The sequence below is a fragment of the Bos indicus x Bos taurus genome, chromosome 7 (assembly GCF_003369695.1).
Source record: "Bos indicus x Bos taurus breed Angus x Brahman F1 hybrid chromosome 7, Bos_hybrid_MaternalHap_v2.0, whole genome shotgun sequence".
NCBI lineage: Eukaryota > Metazoa > Chordata > Mammalia > Artiodactyla > Bovidae > Bos > Bos indicus x Bos taurus.
Window position 1 is genome coordinate 88,476,105 of NC_040082.1, and position 15,094 is coordinate 88,491,198.

The window sequence follows — 15,094 nt, forward strand, 5'->3', positions numbered from 1 at the left end:
GGGGCGCGGCGTCCAGGCGGCGGCGGGGACGGCGGCGGCTCCTCAGTGTCCGGCTCAAGCTCCGGCTGCGGCTCCGGCTCGCGATGCCCCACTCGGTGACCCTGCGCGGCCCTTCACCCTGGGGCTTCCGCCTGGTGGGCGGCCGGGACTTCAGCGTACCCCTCACCATCTCGCGGGTGAGTCCAGCGACCACAGGGCGGCGGGGTGGTCCTGAATCTTGAGACCCAGCCCTTGAGGTCCACTCGGGACCCGGATCCCCGACGTCCTGGAGGCTCGGAGGCCAAGCGTTGGCCTCGGTGACACACAGGCTGTAGAGGCGGCTTCCAGGCTGGGCAGCGCCGCCCCAACCTCCTCCCCCTCTCCCTGGGCCTGCCTGCCCTGTCCCTCGGAGGACCCCTCCAAAGAGTTCACAAAGCAGCCTCCCTGCTGGCCTCATTTGGGGGGACTCAACCGCAGGCCATGGAAGGACCAAAGTCATAGGCCAGGGATCGGGACTGGTCAACAGAGGCCCAGAAATGCTGCTTACATTTGAACCCCTCCTGAAGATTTGGGGCAAAATGACTGAGAGACCCCCTTCCCTATCAAGGGTCCCTGCCAGCAGAGCTGTGTGACCCCAGAGAGGTCTGGGGTTCTCTCTGAAACTGAAGAAAGAAAGATCCAGCCAGTTCCCCTCTCTGGTTTTGGTCAGTCTCTCATTCATGACCTCAGTTGTCCTAAGGGGAAGTGACCAGGAATTTTTGGCTTCCAGGGGAAGGGGAAGCCTGTCTGTGCAGTTGTGAGACCCCTTCCCCACAAGACTCACAAGGCCAGGGGTCAGGATAACCTCAGCCCAGTTCCTCAAGTTTCCATGGCCATGCACTGCCCCAGGCTTAGGACAGCGGAGGAAGAGGAGGGGGCACAGCCCTGGGTGGTGGGTAATCCAAGGGGAACAGGGGAGCAGAGGGGAGGACTCGGGCCCTGTTAGGGGGCACCCAAACTGGGAAAGACGGGATTCTGGCCCAGCCTTGGGGTCCTGTATTTGAAGGGCCAGAAGAGGAGACCCAGACTCTGCCCTTGGAGTCCCAGTGTAGGGGACCAAGAAGACAGAACCCTGCCCTTGGAGGCTCCCAGTATGAAGGGAAGAAAGGCAGGGACCTGGGGCCATCCCCTGACCCCACACAGGCTACTTTGGCCTTCGAGACCCTGTGTCATGGGAACTGAGAACACCTTCCCCCACCCTTCCGCCACTTGGGGGCTGGACCAAGCTGGCTGGGCTTTCCGAGATGTCTTTCTAGTTCTTGGGAGGGGTTGGGCACCTGGTGGAGCATGGCATCATGGAATACTGTTTCTGGGGGCCAGGGTGACAGGCAGGCCCAGCTGTCCTGGGAGGATTCCTACATCTGCCCTCACCCCACGGCCACTAGGTCTCTGGGCCTGAGTGAGGTGGGCCTTCAGCGCATCCGGGAGCCTTTCATCTCCCACTTTCCTGAGAGAGCCCTGCGGGGTGTGGGTGTGTGTGTGTGTGAGGGGGCGGGAACACATCTGTGTCTGCCTGTGAACGTCATGCTGTGTGTCCACCCACCGAGGCAGGCTCGTGGGGGCGCTAGGCAGGCCAGCCGGCCAGGCACCCTGGGTGTGAGGCCGCTGACAGGCTCAGCGGCAGCGGCTGACGGCCGCAGGCGGCAGGGAGCAGAGACATCTGTTGCCCACGCGGCTGCCTGCCCGCTGAGGAAAGGCCTCCACACGTCACAGCGGCAGCAGCAGCGGCCTTGTTTGGAGGCGATCAGGATGCAGGCCGCTGGCAGGCAGACAGGCTGAAAAGAGTTTGCCGGGAAGAACCCCTTCTTTGTCCCCCAAAGTCACACAGCAGCAGCTCAGGCCTGAGGAGCCAGGATGGCTAAGCCTGGATTTGGGTGGGATCTGGGGAGATTTACAGGACTGAGGAGGCACAGGCCACGGCTTGCCCAGCAGGTACCTCAAGGGTAATTCTACAGACACTGATGATATGTGGGAGTGTCCTCACCAGGGGGGTTCAAAACCCAACCCCTCCCATGCTCATGGGGCTTCCCCCACCCAATGGAGGCAGCCACACTCAGACAGAGAGGAGGCTGGCTGGCTGGCAGAGCCGGGACTAGGCAACCTCAGCCCACAAAGCCTCGGGGAGCCCCCCCAAAAAAAACACTGTCCAGGGCTCCTTCCTTGCAAACTATAGTGACTGCTGCCTTGGCATCCTAATGGGTGTTGCTACTACCAGGTCCCTAGATGCCCCAAACAAATACCACCAACTGTATGCCCAACTCCCTGGAGGGGCTTTTTGCCTCTAGACCATGTAGAGTGACACAGGGGCTTGAAAAGTAGCTGCTATAGGTGAGGCCGCTGGTTCATGCCCCAGTCTCCCAGTTGACCTCCCTGCTCCTCTGTCTCTTCCCTTTATCTGTCTATCCTGCATTCAGCATCCAGAAAAATCGGCCTGCATTCAACTCTGTCCTGTGATTTCCCTGTTTAGAATCCTCCCTTTTCCCCAACTGCCCGGGAGAGATGCCAGCTTCTCTCCTGGGCCTACAAGGCCCGCAGGTCTGGTTCCTGTGTTTTTTCTGATTTCGTCTCTTCCATTCTCTGCTCACCAATGATATTTTGGCCACAGAAGCCTGCGTTTACTCTCACTCCAAGATGAGCCATTATACTTGCTGATCCTTCTACTCAGAACACCTCTCTGTTTTGTAGAAATGCACACTGTGGTTAAGAGCAAAGGATTTGGAATCGGTTGGCCTGGGTTGAAATCCTAACTATGCCGGTTATCAGCTGAGTGTCCTGCGCTTCTCTGGGCTTTGGTTTCCTCATCTAGGAAATAGGCTTGCCTTGAGGACTAGTGAAACAATGCATGTAAAGGCAATTGGGAGAGTCACGGTTTCCTGGCCTTGCGCCCTCTCTGACCAGAACTCCCGAGCTAGCAGCGCTGGCAGAGCCCCAGCCACCCCTGCTTTCGAGAACTTCCTCCACCCACAGGGGCCTGAATGCACCCCTTGTACTGGCTGAGTCATCCTGCCACTAGCCACCCCCTGAGGAAGAAGACTCCTCTCCAAAATGGGGAATGGGGCAAAGTACCCCATACCCCAAACCTCTTTCTTCATCTGTAAATAAGGATGAGAACAGCCTCTGTCTCATTAGGTGGTTGAGAGGTTGCCATGAGCTAGTTATGGCTAAAGCACTGAGCCCAGGCCATGCCACAGAGCAGGTATCCATGAAGGAGAGGGGCCTGGCAGGGCCTTGACGGGGGAGGGTGGGATGGTGCCAAGCAGGTGCCTCCTCTGGGAAGACAGACTTCTCTTGGTGCCAGTGTCCCAACAAGGGAATATTAATGGTGGCTGAGGGTATCATGCTCTAGAAGAATATTCCTTGGGGCAGCCTATTTCAGGGCAGGTCAGCTTGGCAGTGCCCACACCAGAACTCCAGCCAAGGAGCTGCCAGCACCTCAGCTTTGTCTACTCACTACAGAGAACTGGCTAAGCGGAGCCTGGCCAGGCTTCCAGGAGCTCCCGCCCCATAGGAACAGTGTCACTGACAGCTCTTGAGCCATAGCTTGACACTAGCAAAGAGGCTGGGAAGAATGAGGGTTCCTAAAATCTCTCTCCATAGGCTGTGCAGGGACCAGAAACAGGGTAAAGGACGTCCTATTGCCTGAATTCCCCCCAGGCTGCTTACTCAGGCATCCCATGAGTCTATCCCCAGCCTCATGTGACTCATGTCAAGGGATCAGCATTGAAGGAGGCTCCAGTGTGGAGGCTGCTGACCCTCTGGGGTCCACAGTGGCACCAGGGTGGCCTCAGTGCCTGTCCTCCAGAGGAAAGGGAGCTGTGATCCAGGAATGCAGGTTGGCAGCTGGAAGTAGATGGCCCCCAACTTGCCTGGGGAGGTGACAACACAGAATGAGGTGCTAACACTGTTAGGGGAGCTAAGTGGTAAAGGGGACACACAGGGTACAGTGGGGCCCCAGATGAGAGGCTCCAAGGGGAAATGCCTCTGTGGAGAGCCTAAGACCTGAAGGATGACGCGGTAACTAGGGTTTAGGGGCTCAGAGGAGTGTGTTCCGGGTAGAGGTAACAGCACCTGCAGAAGTGTGGCGGTAAGAGAGAGCTCTCTGCTGCCTGTGAGTAATTCACGTGGTCTGGATAGGGTGTGGGTAGGTGGAGGTAAATATGGAGGGATGGGGATGAGAAGAAACAAGGTCACTAAGGGTTTGCGTGTCAGGTCAAGGGACTTACTATGTGGTCTGGCTGGATGAGGCAATGTAGGCTATGTGTCCATGTTTTGTATTAACTATCTATTTGAGAGCACATATCCCTGCGTGTCCCCTGCATGTCCATGGGCATATATGCAGGCTGCAAGAGTGACATCGTACTTGTTCCAGCCCAGAGGAGTCTCCTGTCTTATGCCATCATATCCTACCAGACCTCCATGAGCTGGAGTTGGGGCCTTTAGCGCAGAGGCTCCAGCCAGGCCATGTGGGAACTCAGTCAATCTTATGGTATGCCCACCCACAGGTCACACTGGCAGAAGGGCCACACTGGCATGGTTCTGGGGTTGGCAGGGGTCTGCAGCAGAGCCTGCAGCAAGGCCATGTAATGACCAATGCCCAGCCATCTGGCTTGTCCATCCACAGGTCCATGCTGGTAGCAAGGCTGCCCTCGCTGCCCTGTGCCCTGGAGACCTGATCCAGGCCATCAATGGTGAGAGTACAGAGCTCATGACACACCTGGAAGCCCAGAACCGCATCAAGGGCTGCCGTGACCACCTCACACTGTCCGTGAGCAGGTACGCACAGGGCAGACTGAGCCAGAACGGTGGGGGTGAGTTAGGGGAGGGTGCATTCTGGGTCACCAGCACCCTGGGTGAGCAGGGCCTCACACAGCCTTTCTGCTTCTGTTCCCTGGCACCCCAGGCCTGAGGAGCAGCGCTCTCACAGGGGGTTGCAGGCACTGTTTAGAGATGTGGGTGGCTTAAGAAAGGAGGAAGCCCCCATTTAATCTATTGCTGGAACTATGTTGGGGTCTTATGGCAGGGAGTAGACAACCCCAAATCAGGGCTGAAATAAGACCTGGGGTAGCCTCACACTGGAGGTGTCTGTGGTGTTGATATCTGTCCTTTCCCCACCCAGGAGTGACCAGCTTGATGAGCAGTTGAAAAAATTTTATCGACCAACACCTTGTTTAACCATCAAACTGATTTGATACAGTAAAATCTAATATAGGCTCCACTTTACATGTGAGACAACTGAGATTCAGAAAGTTTGGAGGGTGCTTCAAGTCACACAGTGGAACAATGGGGAAGCACGATCTGACTGACCTCAGGGCTCTCTCCCTCTCACCAAAGACGCCACTCCCTCTGCTTGACTGCTGACCTGTCAAGCCTTGCTGAGGCTGATGGCAGTTGGCTGGGTCCTGCCTCAGCGGGATCTCCCTCCCCCTGTCTTCCCTGGATCCAGAGAAGTCAGACGTAATTACTCAGCTCTGCCACGTTCCTTGTTAACAGGGACTTTCCACGACCCCCTGTGGATGTATGTAGGCGAATCCTCCCCAAACCACAACGTGGCCAACCAGGCCTTAGAGCCGGTGGGGCAGAGGGTAATCCATTGGCTCAGAGCCGTTAAACATGGTGGGAAGGCTTCTGAAGTAGCCCCATTTGAGTCTGGCTCTGCTCTGGGCTGAAGTCAGGACCTCTGACTCTTCTCTGGGCTGAGTGGGTCCAACTGCAAGTCCAGGGCCTGGTACACTCCACCTGGCTCGCAGTGAGGAGGCCCTGGCCCAGGAGTTCAGCAGAGCTGGCCCTCTTCCAGACTCTGAGGGCTCTTAGGTACACGAGATGACCTCCATGAGCCTGCATTTCCTTCTCCATAAAGCACGATCACATTCATCACCCTCTCTGAGACAGGGGTACAGGCTGGCTGGGGGAAACATCAGCACTGCTCTGCCCACGAGCCACCCAACTTGGCTGGGTTCCTGGGCCCTGACTCACCTCTGGCCTTGACTCTGCTTGGCTGTATAAAGGAAGCCCTGGTAGTAGTGGGGTGAGGGGCAGGGAAGGCTCACAGGGGGCCTGATTCAGGAGGTCCACAGAGGGAATAATGTCAGGGGAGGGTGGCAGGATGGGGGCAGGGTGGAGGTCCCCCTTCCTTCCTTCCTTCCCTGGTCATTTGTTCCGAGCCAGGCATGGATGGAGCCAGGGGTCCCCTGACCTGTTCCACTCTGGGTGTTTCAGCTCCTAGATGCTGCTGGACATGGAGCCAGGGAGAGCACATTCTCTCCTATCACAGATTCTGGGCTCCAGCCCCAGCTCTGCACTTGAGAACTGTTCTATTCTCCAGCTGGTGACTTAGTATCAGAGCCCTTAGCTTCCTCAACTTCAAACGGAGGATCTGGGATTGAGTGATCATGACATACAAGGTCTGCTCAGTCAGGATGAAAAGCTGGGGTCCTTTCCCGCAGCCCCCTATCCCTAATTCTCACGCATGCAGATTCTGGGGGATCAAGACAAGGACCACCTTGACTTTCCGGGCCAGCATCTCTTGTCCTGGGGACTTTCTCACCTACAAGGCCCCTGATCCTGCTCTGTCCTGCCTGTTGTGCCAGCACTTATGCCTGAGGCCCCGACATGGGCCTGGCGAACTGGCTGGAGGGAGCTTCTGTGTGGTGCTCTGCCCAGGCCATCCTCCCTACCTACTCTCTTGTGTACAGAGAGCTCTAATCCTCCACAGACTAATTCCAGTTCATCACAGGATGAAAAGTAAAGTAAAGGCCCAACTTCCCTGCTATGCTTACTTTGTCTGGAACTCAGTCAGATATCCAGCAGTCCAAGCTAACCCACAGTGTCTGGGTACGTTCTGTAGGTTCAGGACCTTCCTGGCATCAGCTCCAACCCCAGGGCCTCTGGTCAGATCCCTGTCACCTATTACATGTGACACAAGATGGATTTGCACAGCCCACCCTTTGGGGGACTTAAAGATGGTAGATAGAGCTACCTGCCCAGCCTAAAGTATGGAGATCTGGGGGTGGAATTTGACATACAAATAAGCCTTTCATTCCAATCTGATGCCTTGGGCTACTCTCTTGGCTCTGGGTACTTTGTACCCTCTGATCCTTAGACCTCAAGTTTGTACCTCTCTTCTGGGCAGGACTTCAAGGAAGTATAAGGCCAAAGAGCCACACGAGATGTCCTAGGTTTATCCCGGCAGAGTTCTGAGTATGCCCAGGCCATAGTTAGAGCTGTGAGCTAGGGCAGTAACGGGAGCATGGCTGAGGGTGCTGGAGCCAGATGCCAGTGGGGGTGGGACAGCAGAGCCTTGATGCCACAGGCCTCTGAAAAGCTGTGGAGGAGAGAGGTAGCCGGCAGGGGACCAAGGAATGGGCAGTGGTGGGCAAGAGCAGAGGGACTGTGGACTACAGGTGTGGTCAGATCGTTAAAATCCTCTTCTGAGTGGAGGGAGAGGGGCAGGGTTGAGCTGCTAGCCCAGTGGTGAGACCCCTGAGAAGTCCCAGGAGGCCCTGTGGGGTGGAGTTGGGACATTATTCCCCTTCGATGTAACCAGCCTCACTCACATTCACCTGCCAGTCCAGGGTCCACACACCCTCCTGGCCTGCCTTCTCACAGGACTAGTTGGTGGCAGGACTGGGCCCCAGGCTTGTAGCCTCTCGGCCCCGCCTGCCCCACTGATGGCAGGTTTATGATGTTTTTCTCCCTCCTGAGTGGTGTTTGGCTTTTGGTTTCTATGGCGAAGCAGGAATTTCCTAATGGCCTGTTTCCCATCTGGGCTGGGCAGACATTGGTGATGACTCTGCCGGCGGCTACAGGAGGGGAGGTGCACCCCACAGAGCCTCCATCTCACCTCCCCCCACAGTCCCCGGGTGCCTGACCCGCAGGCCTGGGCAGAGCTGTGGATGGAAGAGAATGAGCGGTGGGCTCCCAGCTGATCAGTGTGTGAGGCCTGGCTTGCCCCACCCCGCCATGAGCTTGGCCCTCTTTGTGTGGAGCTTCCGTAAGCGACAGAGAGGGTGGAAAAGTGGGGAAGCTGCAGGGCTTCCCTCCTAGGAACCAGACCAGAGTGGGAAGGAGCAGCTGGTGGAGAAAGGACACACAGCCTACCCCAGAATCCTGAGCTGTGTCTCCTTGCCATAACGGCTGCCATTCTGGTGCAGGGGAAAGTGCTGGGGTGGTATCCTTATCCATGCAGAGTAACAAGCCTGGTGCAGGGTGGCCCTGGGCCCAGACCCCAACCCTTCTTGGTCCGCGTCCCAGGCATGGTGGGCTAATAAGCAGAGATTTGTGACCATCCTAATTTCTGCCACAGGCCTGAAGGCAGGAGCTGGCCCAGTACCCCAGAGGACAACAAGGCTCAGGCACACAGGATCCACATCGACTCCGAGGCCCAGGTTTGTACATATTCCACTTGGCTGGCCTGGCTCAGAGCAAGCCCGGGGCAGAGAGGCTGGGCCTCACCCACAGGTGTAACTGCGGATGTCCTCACTGTAGTTCTCAGGTGCCCACGCCAGAGACTGAAGCAGAAGGCTTCTCTGAGCCCTGTCAATGCCCCTTCAGGTGCTCCCCAGGTGATGAGTATCTGCAGTGGGCTCTGCCGGTACCCCAGGCAGTCCTGGATTCTGAGATAATAGTGCCCGTGATGGGCAGAGACTGGGCCAGGCTTTGGCTCAGGGCTACCACCTACCCAGCTGGGTTTCACTCTGTTGCCCAGTGACGCCAGATCAGGAGGAAGTCACCAGGCTTGGGGGCAGGGTGGGGGACAACCACAGGCTGTGGAGTGACCACAGGCTATGGGGTACTCTTCTGTCTCATCCTAACCTTGGGCACCTACCTGGCCAGAGCCAACCTTAGAATATAAGGCACTGCCCTGCCTATCCAAGACTGAAGTTTTCTCCTGGCCATTCTGCAGTTGCAGCTAGCAGACCTCATGCTGCAGGCCTGTCTGCTCAGTTACCTTTCTGTGTATGACGAGAGTCACAGCTATGGTGTTGTCCTCAAGGAGTGTAAGGTGGGGCCAGGCTGCTTTAGGGCCTCATTTTGCCATGGGCCTGAGGAGTAGCCCAGGTGGCAAGGCTGAGGTATCCAGAGTGGACTTGACATCGCTGGGGCCACAGAGTTTAAACAAGGTGGAGACTCGACTGGTCTGTGATGGATCCAGAACTTGGGACCTAGCATGTGGGACTATCTGTCTCTCCATGGCGGTTTTGCTGTATGTACCAGAGGGAAGGGTGTGGCCTCGCCCTCACCATCTATCCCAGTCCCCATCTTTCTCTGATGTTTGTTCCCAATCTTGCTTTTACTGGCATCCCTGAGGCGAGATATATACCATATGCAGGAAGTGCCCATTCTGGAAGGGGAGAAGCACCTAGCAGTTCCGGGATGGCAGAAGCCAGGGGTCGAAGGAGTCCAGAGAGGTATAAAACTCAATCAAGGGATCAGAGAGGACTGGAGGAGGTCATCCAAGCCATGACCTGAGGGTCTGGGAAGAATAAGGCAAGCAAAAGGGCTTGGAGAGAAGTGTGCCACATACAAAGTGAAGCACATACAGAGGCTCAGAGGTGAGATTGTGCACCAGAGGTTCAGAGAAAAGTCCCAGGGGTGGCTGGGGGCAAAGGGGAGGGCTGAGGGCTCTCAGTTTCCTCTGCCCCGGACCTCAGCTGTTCTTGCAGAGATCTGTGGCCACACCCGCGTCTCAGGAGCTTGCACCTGGTAGTCCCATGGACCCATGGGGACAAGGGGTGGGAGACACAGACAAGTCAGCCAGGCCTGATGTGGGGCTGAACAATGGGGACAGTGTGGTGCAGGCCCCCAGCTCATGTGTGAGCCCGGCACTCACGTGTAAGTGCCAGGCTTTGCAATGTGAAGCTCAGGTCTGCTGAGTCCTCAGGGAGAGGCTCTGGGCCAGGGGCGCTGGGGTCTGGAGGGCAGTTGCCCCTGCCCCCACACTTCCCCTCACTGACCTCCTCAAGGGCCAGGCTGCTGTTGGCTGAGGCTGGAAGCAGAGGGATTTTCCAGGAGCAGCAGGGCAACCCCTTAGCTGCTGCCCCCATTTTGTACTTAAAAGGTCATGAGCTCTGTGGGTGGCGACAGAAACATCCCCACCCAGCCCCTGCCCGGTTGTGTCCTCAGTAACACAGACACAGGGCCCATTGTCCCCAGACTGCTCCCACCCTCTGCCTGCAGGGGGGACGGGGGTGGGCCCAGCTGGAGCCATCACAGGAGGGGAAAACCACAGCTGGGCCTCAGACCAGCACAAGGTACCCTGGCACTCACCAACTGGGGTTTCAGGCCCTCCTTCCATATAGGGTCATAGAAGACTTCTCTCAGGCCTCACATGGGAACACAGCCCAGAGTGAAGGAAGGATGGTGATCAGGAAAGGTTTCCCAGACAGGGTGGCATTTGAGCTGAGAACCAGGTGATGGTTTAAGGCAAGCCAGGTGCAGCAGGCAGTGCAGGACTCAGCCTGTCCTCTCCAGACAAGCAGAGAGCCGAAGCTCAGCCTCTGGGAGGTACCACCCGCTCACATGGATTTAGTGCTCACCTCTGTCCCAGTTGGGTGTCCCAGATTCTGACCACAGGCACGTGGGAGCTGATGAGCAAGCCCATGGTTACCCCCATGCTGTGGAGTGACACATTGAGGCTTCAACAACTAAATCAGCAGCTGGCAGGGACTCCGGCCCCGACAGCACATGGGCACATCATGGAAAGGGGAAGTTCAGGAGTTGGGGCTCAGGAATGCTCATGAAAGCCATTCATCCAATGATGGATGCATGCCAGGCACTACGCTCAGCGCTTTATATGCAAAGGTCTCATTTTATACCCACCAGGAACTTATGATATAGAAACCATCGTGCTCCCCTTTCACAGGTGAGGAAACTGAGGTTCACAGAGGTAATATAACTGGCTCAGTGAGTGAGTGAGAAAGTTGGGACTCAAACCAACACTGAGGTCATCACGTGTGTCTTAACCGCTGAGAGGCTGCTGCATGGGTGGCCATGGGAGGGGCAGGGGCTCTGATGACCCTGCAGTAAACCCCCACACCCTGCTGGGCAGGGGTAAGTGGAGGGCCTTCTTCCTCTAGGTCCTTCCAGCCCTGCATCCTGTTGAAGCCTCCTTTGTATGGGGCCCAGCCCTGCCCCCACAGTCCATGGCCCATCTGGTCCCCATTAGAAGCCAAGCCAGCCCCGGCCTGCCTGCCCTGCAGACACACGTGGGAGAGTGCTCAGGTTTCTCAGGGGCTTTTCTTGGACCCAGTGGGGTAAAGGTTTTTCTGCTGCTGTTGCCTCATTGATGGGGGCCCACCTGGGCAGCAAGAGACCCTCTCCTTTGTCTTTTAGGGTGGGAGAAGCTGGGACTCCAACCCTACCCAGTCATTCAGCTGCTAGTTCACCCATTCCTCTTGCTCCTGCCCAGCTCAAAGCCTGTAGAAAGCAGCAGCTTGGGCAAAGCCCTGCAGGCTCAACTGTGCCCCAGCTGGAGGCTGCCCGAGTCCTAGGCTTGCTCTTTCCCCCGGTGGTAGGCCACCTCTTCTCCCACCTGACAGCCCTGTTCACACTGTAGAGTGGAGGGACAATTTATATGTCTCCTCCCAGACTGAGGCTGAGGACACCTTCACAGCCTGGGCTCTTGGGCCCTACCCTAAAGTCAGGGTGCTCTGGCCACCAACTGTGTCCCTGTCAATGGATAGGGACATGGTCATCCCCAGCATGACCAGCTCTGGCTCCAAGTACACATAACTCTGTGTGATTAGGTGTATGTAGGTGGACTGGCTGATCCATGTATGTTGCCTTCCTGCATGGGTATGTCTGTAAAGGTATTGTGAGAGTGTGCATGCCTGTTGTCATACTGCTGAGGACAGGCCTGTGTGCCTACAAACTAGAGGCAACACAGCCCTGAGCACTGCAGGGACAAAGGTCCCCAGTCCCCATTCAGACCTGCACCTGCAAAGAAACTTCCCTCTTCTCTTGGGTTGAGGAGGCATATTCAGGGCATCCCTCCCCTAGATGACTCTGTCATGGGCATCAGGCTGGCTGTGGGGTCGTGGGATGGGGAGCTTTGAGCCCTGGCCTGCTTTCTGCCCCTCATCTGCTCTATCTATGGAAGGCCACCCATTTTTTGCCTGGGAAGCAGGAAGTGGGGGTGAAAATACAGGCCTAGAGGGGTTTGACCTCACAATGGTACCTTTTCTTAAAGAAAAAAAAATTTATTTATTTGGCTGCACTGGGTCTTAGCTGCAGCATGAGGGATCTTTGAGCTTTGTTATCATTGCTTGCTGGATTTTTAGTTGTAGCAATCAAACCCTTGGTTGTGGTATGTGGGGTAACGTTCCCTGACCAGGGATCAAATCTGGGCCCCCTGCATTGGGACCCCAGAGTCTTAGCCACTGGACCACCAGGGAAGTACCACAATGGTACCTTTAAACCTCCTGCTCCTGCCGAAGGGTCCTGGGACACAATGATCGATGACCCTTCCTGGCTGTAGAACGGGAGTTCCTGTTTTGCATTCCCAGCCATGGGCCCATCTAGTACCCAGCGCGGTTCTGACAGGTAAAAAATACCTGGCACCAGGACCACCTTCGCAAGGAAGCCACACACTGTGCAACAGACACGCTGGCCTTAAAAGGCTTCTTGGGATGGTCCTGCCCAAACACCACCCACATGGGCACTGGGAGTCAGAACCACCACAGGGCTCATGAGCCAAGGTTGAGTCTCAAGGATTCAGGGCTTTTGTGTCTGACTTTCCATAAGCATTTCTCATTTCTTCAGGGGTTGAACCAGGCCCAAGGCTCAGCCTTTCCTCCACAGACCTGTTCCCTGACTAGACACCATAGCCCAGAGATGCCTGAGCAAGAGTAGCCAGCCAACACCCAAGAAGGCTTGGCGTAGCTGGGCATAGGTGGGTGTACCACAGAGGGTCTCCCAGTGCCTCCGTTTTCTCTCTCTCCTAGGATGGCAGTCCACTGACAAGCAGGCGGCCCTCAGCCACCGGCCTTGGGCCAGAAGACGGCAGGCCAGGCTTGGGATCTCCTTACGGGCAGTCACCTCGCCTCCCAGTCCCTCACAATGGCAGCAACAGTGAGGCTACTTTACTGGCCCAGATGGGTGCCCTGCACGTGTCTCCACCCCACAGGTAGTACAGAGGCAGGACTTTTGATGCCCTACCCAGTTCCCATCTTAATTCCTGATCCCTCAAAATCTCACACCAGGTCCCATCTTGACCCTTAACCTTGGGTCTCAGCTGGTTGCATTCTGACTCATGAAACCTCACCAGAACCCTGAACTGGCAGGGGGAAGGCTAATACTGCAACCCTGTCCCTTCGTGCATCTCTTTCGTCCAGCACTGACCCAGCCAGAGGCCTTCCGAGAAGTCGCGACTGCGGAGTCGACCTGGGCTCAGAGGTGTACAGGATGCTTCGGGAGCCAGCCGAGCCTGCAGCTGCGGAGCCCAAGCAGTCAGGCTCCTTCCGCTATTTGCAGGGCATGCTGGAGGCCGGCGAGGGCGGTAGGACTCTTTTCTTTACCCCACCTGCCTTCCCACTCCTTGAAGTAGCAAACTCCGCCCTCCGAACCTGTCCCATCCGGGCTTTCGCGACCCAACATCTTGCTTCCCAGCCATTAGCCCCTCCCACGTGTCCCGCCTGACTTAGCGACTGAACAACAACACGTGTTCTCTGCGCCTCCTCACACCCCTCGCTGCACCGGGGCTTTCTGATTACCACTCCACTTGTATCGCAGCTCCTCCTTTCACGCCCTTCTAACCCCCTCCCCAATCTCTGTGCGGGTGGCTCCGGAAGTAGGGTGCAGCCCCGCACTCCGCAGAAGTGAAGTTTCCCGCTTTTTCTGACCTCCGCAATGGGCTCTTGCAAATCGCTCTCTGTCTTTCAGGGGAACGGCCCGGGCCTGGCGGTCCTCGGAACCTCAAGCCCACGGCCAGCAAGCTAGGCGCTCCGCTGAGTGGCCTGCAGGGGCTGCCCGAATGCACGCGCTGCGGCCACGGCATCGTGTGAGTACCTCCCCTGCCTTCCCCACCTGCCCCCAGGGTCCTCCGTCGGAGGCCCTGAGTAAGGCCGTGCTTTACGGAGCTGTCAGCCCCTGACGCCGTCCTCTCCGATCACCCACTAGGGGCACTATCGTCAAGGCGCGGGACAAACTCTACCACCCCGAGTGCTTCATGTGCAGCGACTGCGGCCTGAACCTCAAACAGCGCGGTTACTTCTTTCTGGACGAGCGGCTCTACTGCGAGAGCCACGCCAAGGCGCGCGTCAAGCCTCCCGAGGGCTACGACGTGGTGGCGGTGTACCCTAATGCCAAAGTGGAACTCGTCTGAGCCGCTCCCAGAACGTCGCATCCCCGCCTCTGCTGCTTTTAACGTTCCCGCGTGGTCCGTGTAAATATGTGTTTGCGCCCTGGCTCTCTAATAAACTTCCTCCGCTCCGCCTGCGCTGTATCGGTGCCTTGGCCTGCCTCCTTCCAACACAGGCTCTGGCTCCAGAGTGCTGAACTGGTTCAGATGCCAAGCATTTTCTCAGGCACTAGGTATAACGGTGAGCAAGATACATACTGTGCTGTCTGGCTCAGATGGTAGAGAATCTGCCTGCAATGCAGGAGACGTGGGTTCAATCCCTGGGTTGGAAAGCTCCCCTGGAGAAGGAAATGGCAACCCACTCCAGTACAGTTGCCTGGAGAATCCCATGGACAGAGGAGGCTGGCGGGCTGCAGTCCATGGGGTAGCAAAGAGTCGGACGTCACTAAGCACCTTAGTATACCTGTCCTTAAGGAAGCCACAGCCTGGGTGGATGGCAGACGTGAATCATAGGCGCAAGTCTATTAATAGGGAGGGGAGGTCTGAGGTGCTTAGTAAGGGGACATCACTCCAAAAAGGTTTGATCTGGATGGAGTCAAGGAAGGTGTCAGCTGGGAACTAAGGGATGAGGGAGGGAAGAGCTCTTCAGGGTGAGGAACTGTGTGTGCAAAGGAATGTTAAAAGCGAGCACAGGCAGGAAAAGCCCCGTGTGGGCACCACCAGGAGCGCGGGCGGCCCCTAGCAGCCGCAGAAGGGACTACACCGCGGGGATATGCCGGG

General features: G+C 56.9%; 1 protein-coding gene across 2 annotated transcripts; it reads left to right on the forward strand.

Annotated features, from left to right (window-relative positions):
* PDLIM4 (PDZ and LIM domain 4) lies at positions 1-14,458 on the forward strand. 2 transcript variants are annotated; one of them, XM_027547077.1, is made up of 7 exons: positions 1-176; positions 4,640-4,791; positions 8,321-8,402; positions 12,960-13,141; positions 13,350-13,513; positions 13,897-14,014; positions 14,134-14,458. In XM_027547077.1, the coding sequence occupies exons 1-7, from the start codon at positions 84-86 to the stop codon at positions 14,336-14,338; spliced, it is 996 nt and encodes a 331-aa protein (XP_027402878.1). In that variant the 5' UTR covers positions 1-83; the 3' UTR covers positions 14,339-14,458. The 2 variants fall into 2 exon arrangements, with proteins under 2 accessions (XP_027402878.1, XP_027402879.1); XM_027547078.1 differs by lacking the exon at positions 13,897-14,014 and having other exon boundaries at positions 14-176; positions 14,134-14,204.
* Positions 14,459-15,094: the final 636 nt, after the last annotated feature.

Excerpts from the sequence above, each read along its gene's own strand:
- PDLIM4 (XM_027547077.1), top strand. The coding sequence starts at position 84 with ATGCCCCACTCGGTGACCCTGCGCGGCCCTTCACCCTGGGGCTTCCGC. Across the intron at positions 13,142-13,349 it reads CACGTGTCTCCACCCCACAG|CACTGACCCAGCCAGAGGCC; the intron begins GTAGTACAGAGG and ends TCTTTCGTCCAG. Across the intron at positions 14,015-14,133 it reads CGCTGCGGCCACGGCATCGT|GGGCACTATCGTCAAGGCGC; the intron begins GTGAGTACCTCC and ends ATCACCCACTAG.